The sequence below is a fragment of the Hirundo rustica genome, chromosome 1 (assembly GCF_015227805.2).
Source record: "Hirundo rustica isolate bHirRus1 chromosome 1, bHirRus1.pri.v3, whole genome shotgun sequence".
Lineage (NCBI taxonomy): Eukaryota > Metazoa > Chordata > Aves > Passeriformes > Hirundinidae > Hirundo > Hirundo rustica.
In genome coordinates this window covers 138,205,301-138,230,401 of record NC_053450.1, presented here as the reverse complement: position 1 = coordinate 138,230,401, position 25,101 = coordinate 138,205,301, and the positions used below count along the sequence as shown (strand labels likewise).

Here is a 25,101-nt window from a genome sequence, read left to right as displayed (position 1 = left end):
TGGGAAAAGAATGCTCTCCCTACAACTCCAAGGAGTGTGGAGCACGTTGAGCTTATCCCAGACTTCTTTCTCTTTCCTTTCTCTGCTCTGCTTATGGCTGCCATGCTTCTATCTAGAACTTTTTTCAGGTCTTTCCAAAGAAGCATTCTGTAAAATACAGCAGAGTTAGCAGTTTTCATGTGGGATGCAAGGATCTGAATGATAAAAATGAGACATAGCAGGGAACATTACTGGGGCTTTGAAGTGTTCAAAGGTAAGGAGACCACCTGACCTGCCTGCCCATGTTGGTTTCTTTCTTTTGCTTAAAAACTAGAAGGCTCTTCACTCTTTTCCTGTTTTGTTTAACTTCAGTTTTTCTAAAGGTCATACTTGTAGGGAGTGCGATTTGATTTTTTTTTTTTTTTTTCCCCCCTCACCTCCAGTATTTTTAACTTCTAGCTGCTTCAGTGAAGGTTTCTCCAAAAGCCTCTCTTAAGCAGGGTAACATTTACAGGCAATTAACATCTTCCTAGTTGGAAAACGCTGGTGGATAAGCGGTACTAGGGAGCAGAGGACCAGACCTGTGTTGCTGAATCCAACCCCAGTGTGCGTTTCCATTCTTATAAAATGGGGTTCCCTCTACACCCTGTAGAAAACTGCTGAGAAAAATGTGCTCTGTATGAACAAGAAGATTTGACTGGGTAAATTGAGATGCATGACCAGGGTGTAGAGTGCCATAAAACCATGGATAAAACGTGTCATGGGTATTTGGTGACTGTTGTTGTAATGGTTATCTCATTCCTGGTTTGGAAAAACTATTGCAAGCTTAACAATTCTGTCTCTTATTCATCACGTTTTAGTTAAGTAAAGTAAGGGTAGATTAATACATGCAGTACTAAAAACGTCTACAAACTAGGTCATGGTAAAATTGCCTACATTTTATAATAGAGACATGGTCAGAAGTAAATTACAAATATAAGTGGAAAAATCCTAATTTAGAGAACATTGACAATGTTCATTTCAAAGCTAGAAAGAGTAGGTGGTCCATATAAATGTAAGAAAATAAGGAAAACGTTAGGACTTATGTACACCTCTATTTTTAAGCAAAAATTTTATCTATTTAAATGTTTTTTCCAGTATGAGCAATCAAAGAAATGTGATTCACAGCCTGAATGCTGTGACTTACAAAAACTCATCTGAGTTTTGCACTAGTGTAAGGAACAAACTTTTGCTTATTGAGCTGAACGTATGTACATGCACATGGATGCAAAATTTCACTTTATTTTCTATAAACAGTTCAAGACACAGGTGTGTAAGATTACTTCTTAAGCTGCAGGGGTAAATAATCATTGGAAATGAAGAAGTTTATTTTAATTAATTATCTTTGGGAAGCATAGCTTGACTGACAATGAACAATGTGTTGGTATAGGAGACCATTTTGCTGGCATTGTCATTGATCTTCCATAAGAAGTACACCCCACGTGTGCTTTAAAGCACTTTTTTTATTTCTGAAACAAGTCTAAATATGGAATGGTGTTTCTTCTCTTCTAAAGTGTCACTCTTGAGACTGCCATTTGATCTGGAAAGAATAACACTGCTTTTACATTCTTCTGTTACCTGCATTCATTCCTGGGATATATACACAGGAAATGGTAGATTTTCAGAATTAAAATATATTTGTAGCATCTTTGCCAAGACGGTAGCAACTAAATACATTCTGTTTTCTCTAGATCAATGAACTGAGCCATGTTCAAATCCCTGTTATGTTGATGCCAGATGATTTCAAAGCGTACTCAAAGATAAAGGTGGACAATCACCTTTTCAACAAGTAAGTACAAGTAACAGTTTTGTGTAGAAGTGGACAGTGGCAATGATGTTTTTATGCAGTACTATGAACTCTTATTTTTCCGTGCATGGGACTGAAGTTTTGATGATTAAGTTAATCCTGAGATAAGCATAACCATCTGTGCTGTTCTAAAAAGCAACAGCAGAGGCTGCTGGGTAGAATTTTTTCTCCATATGGTTTATTATTGCCTGATGAGTATCTTAGATATTGAAGGTGATCCTTTCTTGGTGTGATTATTTATGGCTTATTATTTATAAGCATTTATTTGTGTATTTCTAAAAGCATAACTTCATGTGCATGTGCTCTTTAGTAAGTGTAGTATTTGAATGAGAATGAAAATTTAAAGCCTATATCAAATGTAAATAATGTTCAGCTTTTTATTTTCCATAATGCAAGATCATACCTATCATATAGAATCTTCAAAAATATTACAGCCATTTCATCTACTATCTATTGTCTCTTAAAAATAAAATGCCCCATGAGCAATATGTACAGACATATAAAACTATTAATACTGGTTTGTGTATAACCTGAATTTTATTCAAGAATATATGTAGAAAAGAAAAAATCTACTTTGGGGCTTCTGCTCTGTGACAAAGGTCAAAATAACTTTTCTCTTGTCTAAGTCTAAAATGAACACTAGGATATTAAAATTAGTTCTGAATTGAATGAGTCAAATTTTCGTGAAGTTTTGGCACTGTTAGTAATTTTTGATGTCACAGATGGTGTGGTAATTCTTGTGTAAGCCAATCTAAGATTTCACCTTTGAAGTAAGTTTAGGGCGGTTGGGAAAGCATTCTTTTCTCTTGAGTCCATGTTTCAGAATTGTCAAAATACAGTTTGTATTCATTTCATCATTGTTGTAGTTCCTTGGCTATGACATAGATTCTACAGCAAGCAGATAAATGTTCATTAAACACTGTGAAGAAAAACAAAATAACCCAATCTCATTGAAAAAAAGAAAACATTAGAAGAAAAATTGTAAGAGGGTCCTTACCCTCAGCTTTCTGTGAACAGTTTTGAGACAAAATTCTCTAGAGTTGCTTTTTATATGTGCATGATAACAAAGTTGAATTGGTTTTATTTTCTTTCAGAGAAAATATGCCAAGTCATTTCAAATTTAAAGAATATTGTCCGATGGTTTTCCGTAATCTAAGAGAGAGGTTTGGAATTGATGATCAAGATTTCCAGGTGAGTTCACTTTGAAAAAGCCGAGACCGGTGAAATGCACATTTTTGTTTTGCCTTTTGGCCTGTCTCAGCTGTCTCCTGGTTCCTGCCTTTCTGCCACCTTTAGTCCCCTGTGTTTCCCATTAGAGTGCCTCCCTATATGCCATGTTTATTGAAGCTGCAGGGTAATACCTCTTGCAAAAAGGAGGAAAAATACGCTTCTGGCAAGAGATTGTATATTCAGCTGAGTCACTTAGATAACAGTTGCTTCAGTGTTCTGTCTTCATGAGATGTGGTTTCTGAAATGACCACAGCCTTTTTTGTTTCCCCCTCATGCTCTTTTTGGTTTAGAAGAGAGTGACCTGTGGCCTGCCAGCTTCTTCCTGCTTCATCGTGTCTCATTTTCCCGTTGTTAAGAGGATCTGGAAACAAATTGCTTGTGTAAAGCAGATAAAAGCAAGCTAAGAAATTGCTCTAGATTTGGCAGGGTTGTTCCATGCAGAGTTTTGTTCTGCCTTTGCAAAAGATAGTCCTTGAACTCTGCTTCAGCCTGACTTGCCAGTTCTCAGTGCCAGTTCCCTTTTCCATTAGCAGTTCCTAATGCACAGCGTTTCAGTCACAGGGATAATTCCTTCTGCAGTCACACTGCAAGATGTCCTGTCCTAAAGAATGCTTGCTGTGCAACCCAGTACTTCTTCCTCTCATACTCTTTTGCTTTTTTAAGCTATTCTGATGTAAACTGCAGTTACATTTTTAATGTCACTGATATATTGAGAGAATTTTTAAGAAATGGTTTTAAGTAGCTAAACAAACGGTACAAAATGCATTTGTACAATAATACTCCCATTCTTGCTAATGGAGCCAACTGAATGTTGCAGCCAAAATCTATATTTGAGTCCTTCAACAATCGTTTTTACCAATTTGCCCTTTTTCAGGGCCAAACAATGTGTTAGAAATGCAGAGGTGGGTTAAAATGTGCAGGAATGTAGACGGAGATTAGGTTATGAATTTCAGTGTACAGCCACTGTAACCTTGCTAAGACACTTTGCTATTCAGTGGAGAAGAGGATTGTTGGTTTATTTTGGCAGAGCTGTCATGATAGTGTTCCATGATTTTTCATTATTCTATTTATGAAGAACTCTTCAAAAGGAAATGCACCAAGACTGAGGCCAGCAGTTTTAACAGATACATCAAATTGCATTCCTGGTTCAGTTCTGCTAATGGACCAAGGAGGATCCTATTGCTTAAGAAGTTACTTAGTCTGTTTATATGAAGATTTCATTTTTCTTGTCAAAGGAAGGGGATGAGTGTCAAAGACGGAAGACGTGATTACTCTTAAAATTGTGATGTCAACTCATGCTTGCTGTCTTTAGAACATGAGCTTTTGACAGTATTAGACAATGGAAGATAGAGTTCAGTAAATATTAGAAGACTTAAGATGCTATAGTGAGTCAGAACTGGCGAACTTGGCAGAATCAAAAATGCAGGATTCCACAGCACTGTGAATTGTTTCCATCTGTACTGCTGTTCTGAAACAGAAATTCCTGTTGTAACTCTGTTATACTGCTGTTTGGATTTATTAATGATAACAATGATAAAACAGCATTAAGGAACTGTCACTGGATAAACCATCCATATTTTCAGATTCAAACCAAAAATGGTTTTTTTGTAGCTGGGTGTTTTGGTAATGTAACCAATCAACAATCCAAAATAAGAACATGTAACTACATCCTGGGTTTTGATACAACAAAATTATGAATTAGAAAAACAATCACATGCTTTTTAGTATTTAAAGCATATTTAGTGAAAAACAGAAGATAGTTAATATTAATTTTAACCTAAGGGAAGACAGCATCTGCCTTCACTATTGCTTTTTTCCTCAGCCCAAGCAATTTATCATTCTGAATTCTTTTTCTACTGGACTAATCTGATTAAAACAAAAAGAAATTAAACGCTCAAAGTATTAATGTATTTTGAACTCACTTTCAAAATTAAATTATTTTTACAGAACTAAACATAAAGAAAAATTGTCTCCCCACGTGTAAGATGGATATTATCTCTATTAAACATAGAATTTGATTTCATTTTAATATTACAGTCTGTGATTTTAAAAGGGACTCTAATTTGACAAAGGGAGTTTCACTATATATACTTTTTTCAGATAACCTTTATCTTCAAGGATTATTCCAATTATTATTGATTAAAATTATTGTCTTATACTCAGAATCAAACTCAAAATTGAGTACAGTGTAGAAGTAAGGGAAAGCTTATGAGAGAAATATCAAGTTACTTTCTCTGATAGTTTTTCTTATATAGCGGTTTTCAGGAAGGGAGTCCTAGTCAAATGTGAACCGTGTCATTCCTATTATTGAACCAGAAAGGATTGGTTTAGATAAATAAACCCAATTACCTTGTTCATTAGTCAGACAAATCAGGCACAGTCTCAAAGAACATTCATTTAAAATGCCTTTGTTTTCAGAATGTTCTGCTGATATCCTTGATGAGTTCTTCCAGAGGGCAAATAGCCTTTCCTTGTGAGTAAGCACCAAAAAAATAAAACCTACCTCATGAAAAAAATTGGTAGTGTATGCTCTAAGTAGTAGGCTGTACTAATTTTAATTCTTTACATTGTGTTTCTCATTTTGTAGTAATTTTGTGGACTACTTACCACATAGACTTAGTTCACATGTGGAATAATTAATATTAACTTGTCTTAGAGATCTCATTTTGTCTCTGAAGAGAGATTTAAATCTCAAAAAGTACATGTTTTTTTCCTACAAATAGTCTTGACTTCGGAGTTAGCGGAATTCCTAAAATTGTGTATGGTTCATGCCTTACAGGAAGCCATTTCTAGCGATGGCAATTACAGTTCCTGGAATGAACTCCCTTCCTTCACATGACACAAACCAACTCCCTTTTTTGAGATGTTTTAGTAATCTGTCCTGCATCTGTCTGTATTTCATAGCTAGTTGGGCATCTCAAAAGACATTTAGTACTGAACTGGGACTGAAGTTTGGTGGAAATACATGTGCAGTTGCTAATACTGATGTGGACTTTTTTGTGTTTCATGCTTTATAATGGACAGCAGCATAGAAAATACAGTATGAAGTTAATGAAACTTTGAGTTTCATTCAAAGGTTGCCAATACAAACTTGTTATGATAAATGAATTCTTTAATCTAGGGTAAGAAACTTGGTTCTTATATTCAAAAAAATACTAGAACAGTTACTGCATTAAATTAAAAACTGGTCAGGCTGTTTTTTCTTAAAAGGGGGAACACAATTGATGATCAGTCACTGTGAATCAAAATTGCATTTGAATGATGGGAAAACTCTAAAACCATTTTAACCACTTACAAAGACTATAAATTATCAAAGGGAAAGGGACTATTGTTTTGCTTTTTACTGCTGGATGTTACAAGAAAGTACATATGGATCTCTGATTGAAGATTACTTTTTAAAGTGTCAAAATAATTCCAAAAACCAGAGCATTAAGTAATGACAGATTTTGCCTTGATAGGCTAAATTATGTATTTTTGTTAGTGTTTTCTTGCTTAATTGAAAAAGAATCCTAATATTCACAGGAGAATACTTGAATGCATTAACTAGTTTCTAGTAGAACAGAAAAAAATTGATTAGAAAACATATTGTAAAGTCCCTCACTAAGCACTAAATTAATTTTAATTTCTGCATTCCCCCCACAGCTTTAAACACTGTAATGGTTATTCTCCAGAAAGATTTCTACCCCCTCTACCCACACCTCTGCTCAATTAATGGGATAGCTGTTTTTCTTTAGGGTTCCTTCTCACGTTGGTTGACATACTTTGTTATCTTAGAAAATCCAAGAGTAGAGTTCTGTTAGAAGAACTATAACGTTAGCTTCTGTAAACTGCAGAATTGAGATTAACAGCCTGGCAGTTCATTTAACACCCCCCAACAATCTGTAGAAAAATAGGATCTCCTACTGTTGCTCTGGGAAGGGAAACTTTTTTTACTATGCTCCAACACATCTGTTCTTGCTTAAAGTTATTGCTGAATCCTACATCTGGATTCTGCTAGGCAAAAGAGGAAGACTGGGTTCTTGCCCAATAAAGCACAGTTGCTCATACCAGAGGGCACCAATGTCCCAGTGTACCTAATGAGCCTTCTGCTGGGGATGAGGGAGAGCACAACTGACTTCCCTTGAAGTTTTAGTACTTGGTGTAATAGGAGACAGGCTCGGATCTGACTTTTCCTGTATGCAGGAGCAGTTTGTAGAGATTCTCTGTAGAAGACAAAGAATTCATAAAGAACTTTTAGCAGATGGGTCTGTAAGTTCATTTTAATTTACTTATACTTGATATTCCTCTAAGCATTTTTCCATATAAAAGATTGAAATCTAAAATAATTAATGAGAATTCCTGCTTTTAAGCAATTTCCCTAATAACAAACCATATGAACCTCAGTGTCTTTTAACTTCTGATAAGGCTGTTAAGGAGACTCTTCAATATCTCCCAGAACTTTCTATGCAGAAGGATTTGTAGTCCAGACTCATGGTAAGGCATAAGGAAAACAATGCAAATTCCAGGCTTGTTTTTAGATGTCAGCCTTCAATATAATTTTCTTTTGAGGTATCAAAACTTCAGATCATCAAAATTCTTAATCAATCTTGGTTCATTTTACATGACTTACCCAGACCTAAGACATCATCTTCAGAACTTAAAAAGTACTTTGCAATCCAGGATGATAGGTTTCTTCAGACAAACAAATATTAATCAGAGCTCTCAGCTGGTGCATCTGCACTAAAGTTCATGCTTTTATTTCTTAGCTGCTATTTTGGGAAAGGATAAGCCACCTCTAGCATCAAACTACAGACAGCAAGTTCAGCAACAACTGTGTTAGGAGTTGGAGCTTATTCCTAAGACAATCTCTTCAGTTAATTCCATAAAGTGCATTAAAAATCATCAAAGCAGGAACTGTCTTGTAAAGAAAATACCAGTGCTAGTCATTTTATTTTAGTATGGTAAGTCTGTCAGTGCATGACAAGTTCCTGGGCTCATCTGTTAGATGAGATGTAGCAGAGTATACGGTTTGTGGATCTCAAATGGATATTGATACCAAGACATTCAGAACTGCTGACATCTTGTTTGATACGAGTCTATGCAGTGGTGGCACTGAAGTGTTGAACTAGCTTGAACCAGCTGTAGTAACAAAAACTGTGCTGTCTGTGGTCTTTCCAGCACGTAAAAAATGAAGTTTGCAATCTAAATCTAATGTTCTAAGATTTAGTGCCTTAAGTGTCAGCCAAAATAATAATTTAGTGTTGGTGGGACTTAACCTTAGTACATATGATGGCAGAAATTCTAACTTGTGGTTTTTCTGAGTTTTCCCTAGAAAACATTTAATTTGCCTTGCTTTTGGCTGTTCTTTGCCTAAACTGAGTATCATTCAGAATCAGGCATTCAAACAGGAAGACAGCAATTTAACATGTGCTGGCAATGTCAAAAGAACAAATTGATAGGTACTCCCCAAGTTCTTACAGACACAACTATTGAAAGGAAGGCATCAAGCCAAGTTTTGCAGGGCCAAAGGGAAAAGGCTCCCAGAAAAAGAACCTTAAGTCTTTCCAAAGCAAGTGCATGCCTCAAGCTGACAGTGCCTAGACCCAGATCTATGGTCTCAATAGGATGACTTGACTTTGGAAAGACCCTCATGTTTTATTCATTAACTCTTACTCAGTGAAGTCAAGGAACCCATAACCTTTCTCCTGGAAGGATAGCTCAGTGCAAAAAAGAAAAAAGTTTGTGTTTCTTCTTTCTCTGTCAAAGTTTTTCATGTGTTTCACCATAGTGATCACTGCCTGAATACAATTTTTTTAATAAATGTTCATAGGTGCCTGAAGTGTGTACATCCACATCTTAACAAGATTGTAGAAGGAGCTCCATATTTCTGATGGGTGCAGCACAGGACCGGTGCTGTCCCGTTTTCATCTTTTGGAGGTCCCATAACATTTGCCATAGGCCTTTTTAAGAGTCATGCTTATGAGCTGATGAGAAGTCAACATGCAAAATTGTCTGTATATCTGGCAAAGGCAGGAGAGGTTACGCCCCTGGATGTGCTTGTAGCATATGTTACTGGTAGGTCAGGTATGCTTTTCTCCATGTCAGGCTCTTCATACACCTTCCAGTGTCAGAGATCAGTGTTACCTGGTCATGCTTCCCCAGCAGCATTTCCAGACAAGCACCTGTTTAATGGCAGGAATGCAGTGTCACCATACAAAATAGACCCAAAATGCAGCCCTACCTATCCCTGTATGACAACCCAGATATCTCTGGGTTTGGTGCTTCTGTTGTTAAAAAGAACGCCAGTGCTTTGCCTTTCCTCTCTCTGCAAGTCACTGACAAGACACTGTCCTGAAAATCATCTCGTAAGTGGGCTACTTGTTTCAAATTACAGCAAATGACCTTGGAGCACCTGTGTCATCTATGAATTGTATGACACTGTCTTTCTGATGTCCTTCTTAATCAGTAATCCTGGTCTAATTTCCAGATCCATGATTCCTGAGGTCTTGTAAAAAAAAGAAAAAAAATGTTGCGGGAGGCTCCACGTTTGCCTTGTTGGGGAGCTGTGCTTGAGCCAGAGAGCAGCACTGTGACTTCTGCTGCAGAAGAACAGCCAGACCGTGTGTACATCATCCTCCAGCAGCCATGAGCCGCTGCCAGGCTTTTCCACTGACCTATGAGTTCAGTCATCACAGAGCATCATCTGTGCACTTGTTTTGTCTATTTGTTAATGCAAAGCTTGCCCAGAGGCACTCTTAAATAGTCTGGGATGTGATCTGATTTGTCTTTAGGGTATGTTGAGCTTGTGAAGCTCATTTTAGTTTTCCACAGCTTTTGGATGTGATCACAGCACCAGAAACCATTGTTTGCCTTTGTCCAGACATCATGAAATAGGGAAGATTTAAATCAATGAGAAGCTGTTAAGCCAGTCAGTTTGAAAGATTACTGTTCTTCTAAAGCTCTCTATGTTTTACCACCAGAATTTTCCTATTGCCCTTTTTCTCTTCCTTAGGAAAAGCTCTGACTCAATGGCAATTTTTATTAGGATCCCTTTTTAAATTAGTTACACAGAGTGTTTGTATTACATCCAATACATAGTTCATGTGTTCAAAGTTTCTAAAATACAATCTTGTCTGCTAAAATAGCAGTTAGAAAACAATGACATTTACATTAGGCGTGTGAGAGATTAGAATGAGCTAATTAAATTGACCTTTAAATCTCTCCACCCTCTTGGAGACTGGGGCTAATCCTTGGCCTCCCACTGTGGAGATAAAAATTCATGCTGTGAACATTTTAAGCAAAGTGGGCAGAGGAAGAAGAGCCTCACCAGCAGTAGTTTGTCTTTGAAGAGGGGGGCAATACTATGCTGGTTATAAATATAGCTTATGGTTATGGTATGAGAGGGGGGACAAGTTCTTCCTGTACTTCATTGGTTTTGCTCCATGTGTTTTCTTCACAGAAATAGTTTCAATTAGATGAAATAGCTCCAAACAAGCTTAACTTGTTACTCTTAGAAATAATCAAAGCCTCTCCGGAAATTATTAGCATAAGAATTTGGTTTTTTTAATATCTGTTATTGGTATAACTAACATTGAGTCATATCATTACTGTTATTTAATTGCAAGAGATTGCTATTTTTATTGACCAGTGTGCAAGGTGAAAATAGGCATCCAAAGGATAAAGCATTAGGTAGTATTTTAGCTGGCTTCTAAGGACTCTTGAGGATGCTTCTTACTGAATATTTGCCTTGATATTTTGTCTTTCATTTTTAAAATTCTAATTATTGCAGAGCTTTATAATAAAAAAACAAAATTATATAACTAATGGATAATTAAATGACAACAGTCAAAATTTAATTGTCAATGATCAATCGACATTTCACATAGTGAAATCCTGCAGAGGATGCAAAATCCATTGAAATGTTGAAACAGAATAAGGTCAAAGATTTTGTACAAAACCCGCTTTGATCACCTTGCATTCTGAGCCTGTCCAAATGAGATCCTTTTAATATAGTGAGATGAATACTTAAATTACTAAAAAAGGAGTGCAGAACTACAGAGATGAGGGCTGTGTTCAAGGAGGTGGTAGCTCTGAGAAGGAACAAGAGGTCAAAGAGGACAAGAATTTAGCAGTAGCGGGACCTTCAGACTAGAAGGAGTAACTGCATCCTAGGGTAGATAAATTAGAAGGCATAAAAATAAGATCAGAAGGAGTTCTAGCTTCTTTTTGACGTCTGTTTATTTTATACCTGAAGCTAAAACTATATATTGTTCTAATGATAGTAGTCTTTAAAAAAGGAAGTTGAAATTTGGATGTAGAAAAAACATCGGAAAAGTGTCGAAGGAATTTAAGGGCATGAAGAATGCCATTGGGTTGGGAGTGACAGAGTTTGACCTGCTGCTCTTGGAAAAATTAGAGTTAAGAAGTAAAAGTAGTATGTGAATATCTCTGCAAGAAAAAAATACTACGTACTAAGTACTTCACGAATAAAATAAATACGAATGACCAGAGAAGGAAATGAAATTCAAAATTAGACTCGCCTTTCCAACAACGCAAATGACTAAATACTAGAAAAGCTGCAGTGGTGAATCTTAGTCTTTTGAAGATAGAAAAAAATCAGAATTGCCTTTCTGGAACTTAACCTAATTCAAAAGCAGAGATTGGAGTTCAGTTTAGGAAGTGCTGGGAGGAATGAAATAGCTTCTGCTGGGAAGCAGTTCTCTTGGATTCTAGTTTATGAAATTTTGTTGAAATCTCTAGGAGAAGCTCCTGTGAATGTCAAAGAATTGTGGATCAGGTCCTAAAAACACCTATGGAAAAATAACTTTTTCCTTACCAGATATATATTTATTGTAGGAAATAAAACTGTGCAGATTGCTGAGAGTTTGGGAAAGAGGAGAGAGTGGGTTTATAGTGAAATTAAACAACCTTGCAGGTAGTTTGCTGAAGAGTATGCTATTCTTGGGTGAAATTATGACATGAAATTCAGATGTGCCAATTATCTTTTTTTTCAAGAACTCTCTGGGAAGTTAAGTACTGTTAAATGGTGTAGCTTTTAGTAATTTATATTTAAAGCTTTTTTTTTACTTATTTTATCAGAAATTTAATCTGTGTATGGGACAAATTCTTTGTGATTGGTAGCTTCTCAGCACTGAGGATCAAATGGATATTTCTAGTTGCCTGCTAGTCAGCCCAGTATGGGTGATTTTGGTTTTTTTTAGTATTCATTTATGTAAGGGCACTTAAGCTTCCAGCCAGTGACTTGTCAGAGGGAAGCTATTTGGGAAAGAAGGGAGTGTATGGAGATATTTATCTAGTAGAGGTATCTGTGAGCTTGGCATGTTAAATGTGTCTTCAGTTGTATAAGTAATTACACAAGTAATTTAGTGTAGTCTTCAAGTGACCTCATGAAAGTATTCACACTTTAAAAGTACAAAACCTTTTCTTTCTCCTGAGACCAAAAAACCAGCAGGCACAAGATTAAAACTTCACAGCTGAGAAGTGAATGGGGAATTGGCAGAACATGCACACTCAGTGCAGGAGACTTGCAGTGAGTTGCTAAGTGAAGCTGTTAAGTGGAACAGGGTATGCGTGGTTGACAGATGTTTTAATTGTGCCAGAGATCCAAGGCACACAGTGGAAAAGCTGGAGAAGTCTGGGAAAATCTGAAGAGGACAGGGCAGTCTGACCCTTACTTCTTTGAATTTTGAGCTCACTGATGCTATTGTATAAGCAGCTGATTTTTATTAACTTAATAGGGCTAATACCTCCAGCATTGTACAGCTAGACATGCTCTGCTGGCTGCTGGCACGGTAGGGAAGAGCTGTGTCGTAGCAGTAAATGATGGTCCAAGGATTGTTAGAGCATCAAACCTGTGTCTCTTGGAGGGTAAGAGTTGGGCATTTTTTTTCTCCATCTGAAGGATATCCTCCCTGTTCTTGCTTTGTGGCTCATAGATCTGTCTGTGCTAAGTGAGGAGTGGCTCATTTCCCATCTGTTCATATTCCACTTAGTCTTCCCCTAATTAAGAAGCAGAGCCAGAGGGAATTCAATCTGGTATTTGCCATGATATCTCTGTGTCTCTCTCTCTTTCTGTGTCTCTCCTTTCCCCCTTGCTCAACCCTGTTTATATTTTCCTTTTGGAAAAGGGAGATGCTTAAGTTTCATTATTTATTTTCTCCCTAGTCCACTAGAGATGCCTCACTTAAGGAGATACTGCTGCCAGGGACCCCAGTGGGTTTCTCTTAACTGAGGTTACTTCTGGATTCAAGCAGAGGAAAAGCCCTACACTGCTCTCTCTAAACAGGTTCAATCAGCTTTGCTTCCAAGGAATTTGTGCACAGATGTCTTCAGTGCAACTTACCTTTCTTACTCTTTGTACAAATCATCACTGAAATTTATCTATGTGTTCTGCCAAAAGTTGTCTGGATCCCAAAAGTTACCGTTTATATCTCAAAACTGCACTCAACAGTAAGAGAAAAGTCTCTACGATATGACTAATAGTTGACTGAACAACAGGGCAGTACAATTCAAATAAATGCATATTTTTAGTCTGTCTAATGAGCATGACTGCATAACTTTATCTTTAGGCAGACAATAATAAGAAAATTCATTGACTTAAAAACATGCACAAGATAACTCCAAAGTTAAACTCGTTAACCCATCTGGATATACCTAAAGTCTAACTAAAAAGTGAAATTTGATACCACATATGGTGTTTCTGATATTTCATATTAGTTGTAGGTTTTCTATTGTGTGTGCTTCAGAATGGCTGAAGTGCAGGACCTTCTTGGCCATTTTGTGTTTTAACTTAAAAAAGAAACATTTTCTAGTGAGGAATCTCTTCAATTCCAAAACATGTACTATTAACTTGTTAGTATTTCGCTCCATGAGGTGCCTGAACAGTCTGAGTCTAATAATAGGTAAGTTAGCTTTACCTACATCAAAAGGAAAGAATCATAGTAGATTTAAAAAGCCATATAGTTTCCTCTTTGAAACCCCTAAAATTGCTTTGTTTGATCCTTTCCGTGAAGCTTCATTGTACTTGTTAATGATGATTTGCCAGTGCAAGCCACTTCTTGTCATTTTTCTACTTGTTGTCAAGTAGAGATTCATTGTTGTCATCACCAAGTAACAGTAGATGTATTTTACTGAAGACTGATTTCTATCTATAAACAAGTATGACTAGTATAGTTGAGAGACAAGATATTTTGCAAGGTACATAGAAGCTTTACTTTAGAAGGAATTTGAATTTTCTCTGTTCACAGAAGTGAGGATTAACCATTACAAATAAAATTATCTACATACAAAACTCAACTATGTACTTACCAACACAAGAAAGTGGCAATTACCAGTAATCTGTACAATATTATATAATTAGAATTCTTTTTTCTACTTTTTAAACCACACTTATTTAACAAACTTGGCAAATATCAAAAGAAAACACAAAATAGTAATAATTTGATGTCTTCCATGTTCCAAGTGCTTTTAAAGCTTAAAGTAACCACATTCTGTATCTGAAAAGTGCATTGTATTGAGAGAGCCATCACAAGAGTGAGGAGATAGTAAAAATAAAGTGTCAAAGAGGTTGTTTAATTAGAGGTTGTTTTTTATTTAAGCATCTGATCTTAATTTATTGCTGGAGCCAAAGTACTGTAGAGGGGGAACTTGGGTTATCTGTGCATATATGGAAAGATGCTGCTTAGCATAAAGTTGGTTGGTTTATTCTGACAAATTAATATGCATGTGGTAAAATGATAGCTATGTGCATTCTTAATTAATCTTGATACTGATAACTACTAATAAAATAGCCATCTACTAAAAAATAAATGCATCACTATTTGAAACCCATTAAAACATTAAGAAAAAGTGCAGCCAAATAATTGTCCTGAGATATACTATATTCTCTTGTTAGCAACATTTTTGGTATGATAGTTGTATCGGCAGATTGATTTTCATTATAGCTAGCAGTCAAGCAGAATAAATTTTCGTTAAGGGAAAAAAGCTACGGCTGGAAAAACAGGGATCTGTTTAAGGCAACTTAAGCCCATTTCCTCTTGTCCTTCTGTTTGTTACCTGGGAGAAGAGACTCACTTCTACCTGGCTGCAACCTTCTTTCAGACAGTTGTAGAGAGCAATAAGGTGTCCTCTGAGCCTCCTTTTCTCCAGGCTAAACACTCCCATCTCCCTCAGCTGCTCCTGATCACACCTGTGCTCCAGACCCTTCCCCAGCTCCACTGCCCTTCTCTGGACTCTCTCCAGCACCTCAATGTCCTTCCTGAATCGAGGGGCCCAGAACTGAACCCAGGCCTGTATTTCACTCAAATATGAAAATCTTTTCATGAAGGATATTAAAATACACCTTTAAGAATATTTGAAACTTTTGAGTTCATGTTCTTCACATTTTCCTTCTTCAGGTGTTCAGTGGCTGACTAGCCAATACCCTCTCTTGCAGCTTTTTATAGCTAAACACCTTAAGTCTCCTGCCAGGTTAATTGCTTTCAAGGTTTATATTATATGGATTACAGTCTGAAGACTAGAGTTTTGTGGGGAAAATACATTCAGAATACTGTGGTTACTGCTTTATTGCAACAGTTAACCTCAGAATAATGTACCCTTTTCTGCTGGGAACAATAATAAGTAATTACTCAGTAGCCTTTTATTATTACTAACTGAATTATAGCCTAATAACTTAGCAGTAGTTTAATTCACTACATACACTAATGGTTACCCATGCATTCACTTTTTTAAATTAAAAATAATTATTGCATTATATCATATTTTCAATCTGCGATGAAAACAACTGTATTTGTACGTCTTTTTTTGATTTTAACTTCTCTTATCAACTCTTCATCTTGAACTATTAAATACAGGCCTGCAAATAAAACCAAGTTCTGATTGTAGAGCACAAAGAGTTTCTACAACTATGTCCACAATTCAATTTCAAAATTATTGGAGTACTGGTATCAAGCATAGCATTAAGAAAATTTGATCAGTTTATAATACTTCTTTCCTTGAAAGACTTCAGCATATAAAAACTTATCAGTGGTGGAGTGGTGGGAAATAATTTTCAACAGAAGATCTGAAAACAGGCAAAGAAAACTGCTGTAATACTTGAATTCTTTACTATCTTCAATACTCTATGAGGTGATGGTGTATCAGGACTTGTTATTTGCTAAAATTGACTGTTCAAAAGCCAGGGCAGAGAAGGAAGTGCAGTGTCTGCAGTGGTGTCCTTAAAGCTCTCTTCTGATTAGTCTAGAAAAATGGTTGATTTATAAGCCTTAGAGAAGCACCCATATCCTTTCTTTCGTTATTTAGTAGAGGGGATAATAGAGAAAGCTGTCACTCTTTATCATAGACATCAGTAATTATTCTGGTTCACTGTACAAGCCTAGAAATACACAGAAAGAAGTGGAAAAGATTTATTTCTCCTACATGTCATAATTAGAGTTCTCATTCTAATAAGCCCTTGTAGAGCTGTGTGCTTTTAGGTGATTTACTGTTATTCCTGCTACTCCTGAGTATTTCTGTTGAACTAAGCAACCTTGTGGGAAAATGGTTTTATTTCATGTTAAATTGATTTCAGAAAGCACCCCCCAGTTGGGATAAATTAAACAATGCCTGAAGGCCTGTTGAAATCAATGGATCTCCAAAATACAGAGACATAATTGTATGTGTTCAAGTTTCTTCCTAAATTGGGGGCTATAGTTACCCTAATTTCTTGGTTGAAGTTATTACTTTATAGCAGTTACTGACCGTCTGTCACAGGGTTAAATATGCATGTCCAGCTCCTGCTGAAGTCTATAGAGCGTGTGAATAGATTTAATAAGGGTTAAAACCTCCAAATAAAACATTTTTACATCCCACAAAAATAAAAACATGTGGGTTTGGTACCGGAGTAGATGAAGTGTACAGGTAATTACTTTCTCAAAGCATCATCATTCTTCGAGGGCAAATCTGTTTTGTGACTTAGTTCGTGGTGCCTTACACAAACATTCATTCTGTGACAGTTTGAGCTGAACATTTGCTGTTTAGAAATCTGCAACGTTTGCATTTATATCTGAAATTGTATTAAAACTATCTTTGAATAAAATGGCTTTTCACCTATCAGGGAGAAATTATGCTATGTGAATGTGGAAAGAGAGGCGGTATATTTCAATTTAACAAGAGCTGTTTGTGCAGTATGGTACAATGAGGAAGGATTGCAGGAGCTGGGGTTTTCTCCTAAGAGTAGGAATATACCAGATGGTTACTGCAAGTTTGTTTCATAAACATAGAAGTGTTCCAGTAGTCTATAATTAACTTGTTTAACCTTTTCAGAGAATGTCTATATTTATGGAAATACACAAAGGGTCCAAAGCATCATTGTTTTCTCATGGCTGTGTTGCTGCTGTTACTTTTTTTTTTTAAGTGCAATTCAAGTATATAACAATTGGCATAGGTTCTTATTGGTAAAGAACGTTGTTTCTAGGCAAAAAAAAAGTTGTTATATTTTGTCTATTTGTTTTGGTTTTGTAAATACAAAGACATCTAACCTAAATACTACTTATTCTCTGAAAAAAGCAGAGGGCTTCTCTTGCTTCTGTTGAAGCATCAGTAATTTTAAACTTCATTCTAAAAATAGTCTTTAATCTCTCTTCTAAATGCTGTACAGTCATTGACTCATTTTCTCCTCTTTAGACGTTTTGGAGGTAGGCTTATTTTACAAAAGGAGGTATTGTACAATATTATTTGCTTAACTCTGGATATGAAATCATTGGAATAGCTCTGGTATTAGAACTCAGAAATGTAACTGTGATCTTGGTTATGTACCAGATCACACTATCTCAAGAGCAAATCCTGCTCATGTTAAAGTGAAACTGTAACTATGGATGAATCCTCTGTTTATAATTACTGTGGTGTAACGTGGTGTACCTTCTGGATTTTTAATTACTGTATGTTTTCTTCCCAAAAGCTGATAATACGTATGTATCAGTGTCCAATAAATCCTCATTAAATGGTTTTGATTTGGTTTTTCATTAAGATGAGTTTTGAACCACTGATGAGCAATACCTTTCTCCTCAAACACGGTTTTCTTCTCAGAGTATTTTTGAAGTGTTTTCTCAAGGTAACGTAGTCTGTGAATATGTGCTTTGCAGAACTCAGCTTGGTGCAGATATATTGAAAAATATTTTTAAATAATTGTAAATAGTTTATATTTGCTCTAAATAAAAGTTACATACTTTTTTTGTCTGACTTGATGCTTTTTTTGTTTTAAATCAATTGACAGAATTCATTGACAAGAAGTGCACCCCTTGCCAATGATTCCCAAGCACGCAGTGGTGCCCGCTTTCATACGTCCTACGACAAAAGATATATCATCAAAACTATAACAAGTGAAGATGTAGCAGAAATGCACAACATACTGAAGAAGTACCATCAGGTAATAAACTCTACTGAGGTGTGGGATGTCTTCTTAAATATTATAATGCTAATCTTTTTTTAGAGTCTTAGACGTTTTAAATTAATAATTGTGGAAAAATAATCACTTCAGACCTTTTCTCGAGTGCATCAGCAACTTATTGTATGTCTGTAATTCACAAGGATGGACTTTTCTAAATATCTGCACTAGTGTTTCATAAAAAGATAAGTCTACATGATAAAGGTAAAGAGGCGGTCTTTTCTTTTGGCAAGTGGACTCCCAGGCTTGAAGGTATTTTATTCTGGGCTTACTTGGTGATGTCTGTGTACATGTGCATGAATGCTGCAGGTGACCTTCTCTTTCTGATCTGATCAGTGAATGTTCTGTGTTTCACAACAGATTTCAAAGGTTTAAAGTTGTATTATATAAGTAATTAAAAATTGGATATGATTAATGTAAAAATCCTACTGTTAAGAAAATTATGTAATGTAAATTTTCATATACAACACTAAAGTTAAATGTGAACAGTGGAGATCCCTCAAATCAGCCTTGAAAGCTGCCATACAGTGCTGGTGCACAGTTTGGGTGGGTGGCACAGAGGGGAGCAGAACCTAGGAATTACAAAAGGTTTAATAAAATCAGTCCTAGTTTTCTTAGCCTTACATCTGTTTGAATAAGTTCTAAAGCTGCAGAAGTTAGAAGAGCTTCTAAAAAATCCCCTAAAATATGCTGCACAGTAAGGGAGAGGGTTTTTTCTCTTCTTTTCATCTTTCTTCTCTTTACCGTGGGTTGGAATTCCAGGTAAATATTTAAGGACATTTGGGGTTGGGCTTTTTTATTGTTGTTTAGGTGATTTGGTTTTTTGTAGTGCAATATTCTTGTTTGTAGTAAGTTTGTTTGGGTTTTTTTTTAATGCGTTACTTTTGTAAAACCAGTTTTAACTTCTGAGGTGGGAGGCCAAAGCATTCTTTCAGGATACTTGGAACTTGAAGGTATTGCCAGCTATCTATGTAAATCTCGAAGGGAGGTCTCTGAAGGCCTTCCAAGTCCAGAGTAACTTGGGAAGATTTTAGGATGTTAGATGTGAACTCTTTTCTCTCTTCCTGTGGTGTTCCTCTATTTAAATAACATGTAGGGCCATCATGTGTTCGTTTTGCTATGAATAAATATTACTACCAGAAATATTCTTAAGACATCTCCTAATGACAGTTTTACTAGTAAAAGAAAATTTTCAACCTAATTTAAATCCAATTCCATTTTGGGGTTTATTTTTATGTGAGTTTTCAAACTTACAATTTTAGGGTTTGATTTGTGAAGCTGTACAGCAGAATTAAAGTTTTAGGCTGTTTTATGTTTGGCATCAGAAACTAGTATTAATAATACAGATTTTGAGGCTTAATCCAGCTGAAAAGTCATTTTGCTTTTCAAAACATAATCTTTCAAGAGTCTTAATAAAGGTAGTGCTGACATGAATTAATCTAACAATTTGGACTCTTTTTCATTCATGCTTTCCAACATCAGTGTTCATATTAGGCTAGGTTACAAGCAATAATGATCTGAAATTTATCTTTACCAGGCACCTAATTTCACTTTGTTCTGGAAAATCTTTCAGATAAAACAGCTCTCACTGGTGCCTCCAAGAGATCCATAAAGATACAGCTTGTATTTCTTTTTGTCTCAGAACTTGAAAGCACTATACAAAATTCTAAGTACAGAAACACTCAAGTACAGAGACAGTTTAATAATTGGAGTATTTTATTTAAATAAATTCATTTCAGTATCTTCAGCAATGTACTGAACAAGATCTAAATTAAATCCACTACCTCTGGGCCGTTGCTGGAAATTGAATGCTTGGGATTGCTTGGTACAGCAGCTTGTCCTCACATTTCTCTAGATGTTTTTTAGGCATGCAAAGCTTGTCTTCACTTGCTTTTCAAAGTCTAGCAAACCCATTGCCCTGGTGGAAGGGTATTAGTAATTCCCTTGACCAAATTGTCCCACACAGATTGGCCTTCTGCTAGCAAACAGCGCAATGCTAGGTACCATCTGCTGGCACTTGAGCTCATTAATGGTCCCTGCTGTAGTTTTGATTTGGGCCAGCTTACTGTCTCCCAAATAATTCTGGGCAAGAATAAAGGTGTTAATTAAGATGAGTAAATACTCCTACTTAGGAGTTTGAATATAAGCATCCTTTTTTTAAGAGGGGAGCTATAATAACAACTGAGATGTGAGTTATTCCATTCCTGCTGGAACTGATGCCTGAGGACAGTCCATGACCTGTGTGTTCCTCTGGTGTGGATATAACTTTATGGTTCTGTAGGATGGCACAGTTGCAGTAGTACCAGACTTCTCAGATGCTGCCGTGGTACTCCTATAGAAATCTTAGTCAATAAAACAAGTTCTTGTGAGTTCAGTTTTATTTTGGCATACTCTCTTCTACCGGTAGAGGAATTGTCAAGTTCCCACTATTGATTTTCATACCTTACTGTCCAGTATCTTTCTTGATTGTTAATAATTGTACACTAGAGTGCCAAAAGTGGGATTTTTAGGGAGAAGTCTGCTTGTTAGCTCTTCTCCAGTTTCAGTTCACTGATTGTCAGCAGCACTCACCACATGTGTGAAAATTCCTGGCCAAGCTGTGTTTCACAACCCAAGTGTGATTGGGAATGGTTTGGAACTTACGGTGGCATGCTCCTGCAGCATACCCTGTGCCAGTCGCCTCTGAGAGCAGAGCTGTGTTTGAGAGGTTCAGCCTTCCAAGAAAGGGAGTGTGCAGACCCAATTTGGTAGTGCAAGGGATCATCCTGGAAAGGACAGCCTTTTTCAGGTGCATGAAGTCTAGGGAAGTGATTCATATAAGTTTTAAGCTTTTTTTCCCTCGTTCCCTAAAAGAGCTGAAGTTAGATCATCTGTCCATTAAGAATAGCGTCTTGTTAACTATTATCTTGCACCCTCTTTCAAGTGCCCAAGAAGGCAGTATTTATCTTCCATTACTTCTGACATAAATATGAGTGAAATTCAAGCCATTTGTGACAGACAATCTCTTTCAGGTTTTGTTTTTTCCCTTCTGCAAATTCATTCCAGGTTCCTTCCCAGTTTGAAACTCTGAATGAGTTTCATTTAAACTGTAATATTTACTCACCTGTTTCCTTATTAAGGCTAATAGCACAAGGCCTTTCTAGGCCTTGAAGGCACCTCTGTCCTTGCTTAGGGACCAAAAAGCCTTATCAAGTATTTTCCAAGACTGCTTGAACTGCTTAATAATAAATACCAGAGGAGGCATCTATCTTGAAACGAAGAATGCTGGGGAGAGAACCATCACAAGGCAGAATTGTGAGACTCGATGTGTCCTTCATTCACCTAAACAGTTTTCATCCTGGCATTTGCAAAAAATGTGGGGTTTGTGTTTTCCTTGCACTTTTTTGAACTACAGAGCTACCAATGAGACATCTGGGAGTTCGTGTGATTGGCAGAGAAATGTAGCCCAGCAGCTTTACCCATGAACCTCCAAAATCTAATTCCAAGTATTAGGTTTTTTTTAGTCACCAAAGGGTTAGATGAAGACACATATACTGCCATTGGCAAGTAGAAATGAAAGTTATTTTATCAGTAACAAACCCATGCAGTTCTGTTAGTTCTTCCTCTCTCCATCTGTCTGAAGGTGTAATAACCTATCCGTTCTTTGGAGCTCAGAGGAACTGAAGTTGTAATTACACAGTCTGTATACGTAGGAGTTTACAAAAGGAGCAGGAATAATTCACAGCCTGTGGACACTTGTAAGTTTAAAAATCCCAAATCTATATCAGTGTTTTTAAATCATCACAGATGATCTGATCAAAGATAAATTCCAAGCCCAGGGCTACACGCTAGAAATGTGTAAATAACTGAAAGTGAACTGGGCATGGTGTGTCATGAGAAAGTACAGAAACAGCATGTATGTGTATATATAGTGATACCAACTTAAAATTGTTGATTTCAAATAATAGACTTGACAATTATAAATTATACTTGCTATCCAAAATAATGAGTTTTCAAAAATCATGAGTTTCCAAAATCATTTACCCCCTCTCTGATGCTTTTTTTTTAGTGGCACTCAGGCCCACAACCTCAGACAGATGATGAACACTTCAGTCTAAACACTGACACTTTCTGTCAACTCATCAGATGAGTCTGACACTTTTAGTATTGAGTAGAAACACGAGAGATAATTATTTTCTTTTCCAAAGTTAAAAGAAAAAAAAGATTAAAAAGCCGCTGCTCAAAACAAGCCATTAAGCAAACAAGAGGAATAGCACCGTTCTCGATGTTTAAAGCAGCAAAGCATCCTGAGTTTTATGACTAGACTTTGTATTACAGGCCATTATGCATGGATCAGCCTTCTGTCTACATTTGAAAGCCAAAATGGCCTAGAGGTAGGTTTTGAAGTGTTAAGGTAAATACAAATACATCTGTGGTATGCTATGTTCTTATGCTGTGACTCTCCATTCTAGCCAGTTTCTAACTACTACAGTCATGGTTTTTGGTACGTAGTTTGAAATACTGCTTTTTAGTCACATTTATTGATAATTTGCAATCAGTTTGGACTGCTTGTATTATTGGTATATTGTCAGTTATGAGTAGAACTCTTCTCACCACTCTTCAGCGCTACTCAGCTGAATGTCATTTACTTAACAAATGTAGTAGAACAATTTATATGCTCAAATGGGTCAGACTTTCAAGTATTGAGAAAACTATTGCTGTATGGGCTCACAGATGTAGCTGGACCATTTAAAATTGTGCAAGTTAATCAAGGATGTTTATATTAAATAGTATTTGAGAGCAAAATCAAGTGTTCATTGGAAATGCCTCCAGATCTAGTGCAATCTTGTTTTAAAGCTGGGCTCCTGACCCCAAGAACATGGACCAGAAAAATGGAGTTAAAACCTACTGCTGCCTTTGGCAGTGTTAAGGGAGAGTTCAGCATAGTCATCTGTGATAAGTGTGTTGTCAGAACGTCACCCTGTGTTTAAGGAATAGGTAATACCCTGCTTCCTCCTAAAGGAAAATTTTGTATTTTATCATCTATTCCAGTTATGCTTATATGTTTCTTTTGGATATGTTGTCCTGTGCAAAAAAGCTTAGTAGGTTATATAAAACATGTATTGTAGATATTACTGTATTTGTAGGTATTTTCTAAAGTACAGATGTTATGGGCAGAAATCAGTAACAGTTTAGTGAAATTCTGAAGGCAGATTTTACAGTATCTGAAGTGTCAGAATCAAGACATTGTGCCCTTTCCAGTGACATTAACTTGCTTTAAATCTTAAATTGGTGTAAAAGAGGAGTCCTTTGCTCTTTGAGAACAGATGACGGGCTGGATAGAAATTTTTAAAAAGTAATTGAAAGCGGTTTTAGTGTCTCAGATAAACCAACAGCTTTTAAACACTTTGCTTCTTTTTCATTAAAATGACTTCAAAAGAGATGACTTATTCCTCATTGCTGACACCCAAGTAACTTTAGTAAAGATAAGCCATCTCAAAGCAGGTGAACAGGAGAGAATTGTTACAAACCTTCCAGCACAAAGCTCCTCATGAGCGCAGGTCCCCTTTAGGTTTTCTGTAGGCAGCTGTCCCTGCTGATGGCAGTTCCCCTCCCTAGGCAGGTAATTGTATGCAGAACTGACACCTATTGCACTGCCTGTTTGTCTCCCTGGCAACCAGCAGAATAGTGGTAAAGGAGAGGGACTGCCCCATTTACCAGAGGCAGCAAACAGTGGAGTGATGGGGAAGTGAATGGGAAGAAAGGATAGAGAATAGAATGAGCAAAAAAAGGGGAAATGACAGACATAAATACACAGAAATAGAGGACAAAACAAAAGCAGAAAAAAAATGTCCAGAGCTGCTGGAGCGGGAAAAAATATGAAAGAAACAGGAAAGCAAATTAAAGGGGGGGAAATGCAGGCAATGAGGTGAAAATGGGAGAAATTGCACCAGTAACGGAGTTCAGAGCTACACAGGAATCAAGGAACAGCAGCAGATTTTGTGGAACATAGGAGAAAAATTAAAATCATAAATAGATAAATATTGAAATAGAGAAACATAGTAGGCTAAAAATATTTCTGTCAAAGAATTAATGACAACAAAGGCTTGAGAATATCCCAGAAAAGAAAGTGGGGACTTGGTGCGTAGGAATTTGCCCTGGCATGGATGGGCTCGTCAAGCTGGTAGGTTGCTGAAGCGGAGCTACATTAAAGTTTGTATCATCCTCCCTTCACCTCCACAGGTTATCGGTGGCTTTCTCCCAACCTCCAGCTTTGCTTTCGCTGGATGAGTTGCATACATATGTATCACAAAAAAGGAAAAAGGTAAAAAGGCAAAGCAAGGCAGTATAATATAATGTTATTTAAACACAAACGGGAATAAAGAAGGATGTAATGGTGACCCTGACTATGTATGTCCTGAAATAGTAAGAGGTGAATGTTTCTGGGAGGTTTGCGAAGAAATGCAGTTGGAAAAAGCCTTTCAGCAGTTCCGTGTGAGAATCGAGAGGCAGCACAGAACACAGCTTCTGCCCTATGCTAAGATAACAGACTTGTAAAGCAGCTTTGATCTTAAAAAACAGGAGAAGCAGAAAAAGTCATGAGAAAGTACATATTCTCATCCAAAGTCTGTGTTTCACCTGCATC

At 36.6% G+C, this 25,101-nt stretch overlaps 1 protein-coding gene across 1 annotated transcript in view; it reads left to right on the top strand.

Annotated features, from left to right (window-relative positions):
• Positions 1 to 25,101, top strand: part of PIP4K2A (phosphatidylinositol-5-phosphate 4-kinase type 2 alpha) — a 105,847-nt gene that overhangs the window by 54,324 nt on the left and 26,422 nt on the right. The window contains exons 2-4 of the mRNA XM_040066088.2: positions 1,710 to 1,807; positions 2,920 to 3,016; positions 18,306 to 18,458. Of these exons, the coding sequence (XP_039922022.1) occupies positions 1,710 to 1,807; positions 2,920 to 3,016; positions 18,306 to 18,458 (348 nt within the window). The remainder of the gene's footprint in view (positions 1 to 1,709; positions 1,808 to 2,919; positions 3,017 to 18,305; positions 18,459 to 25,101) is intronic.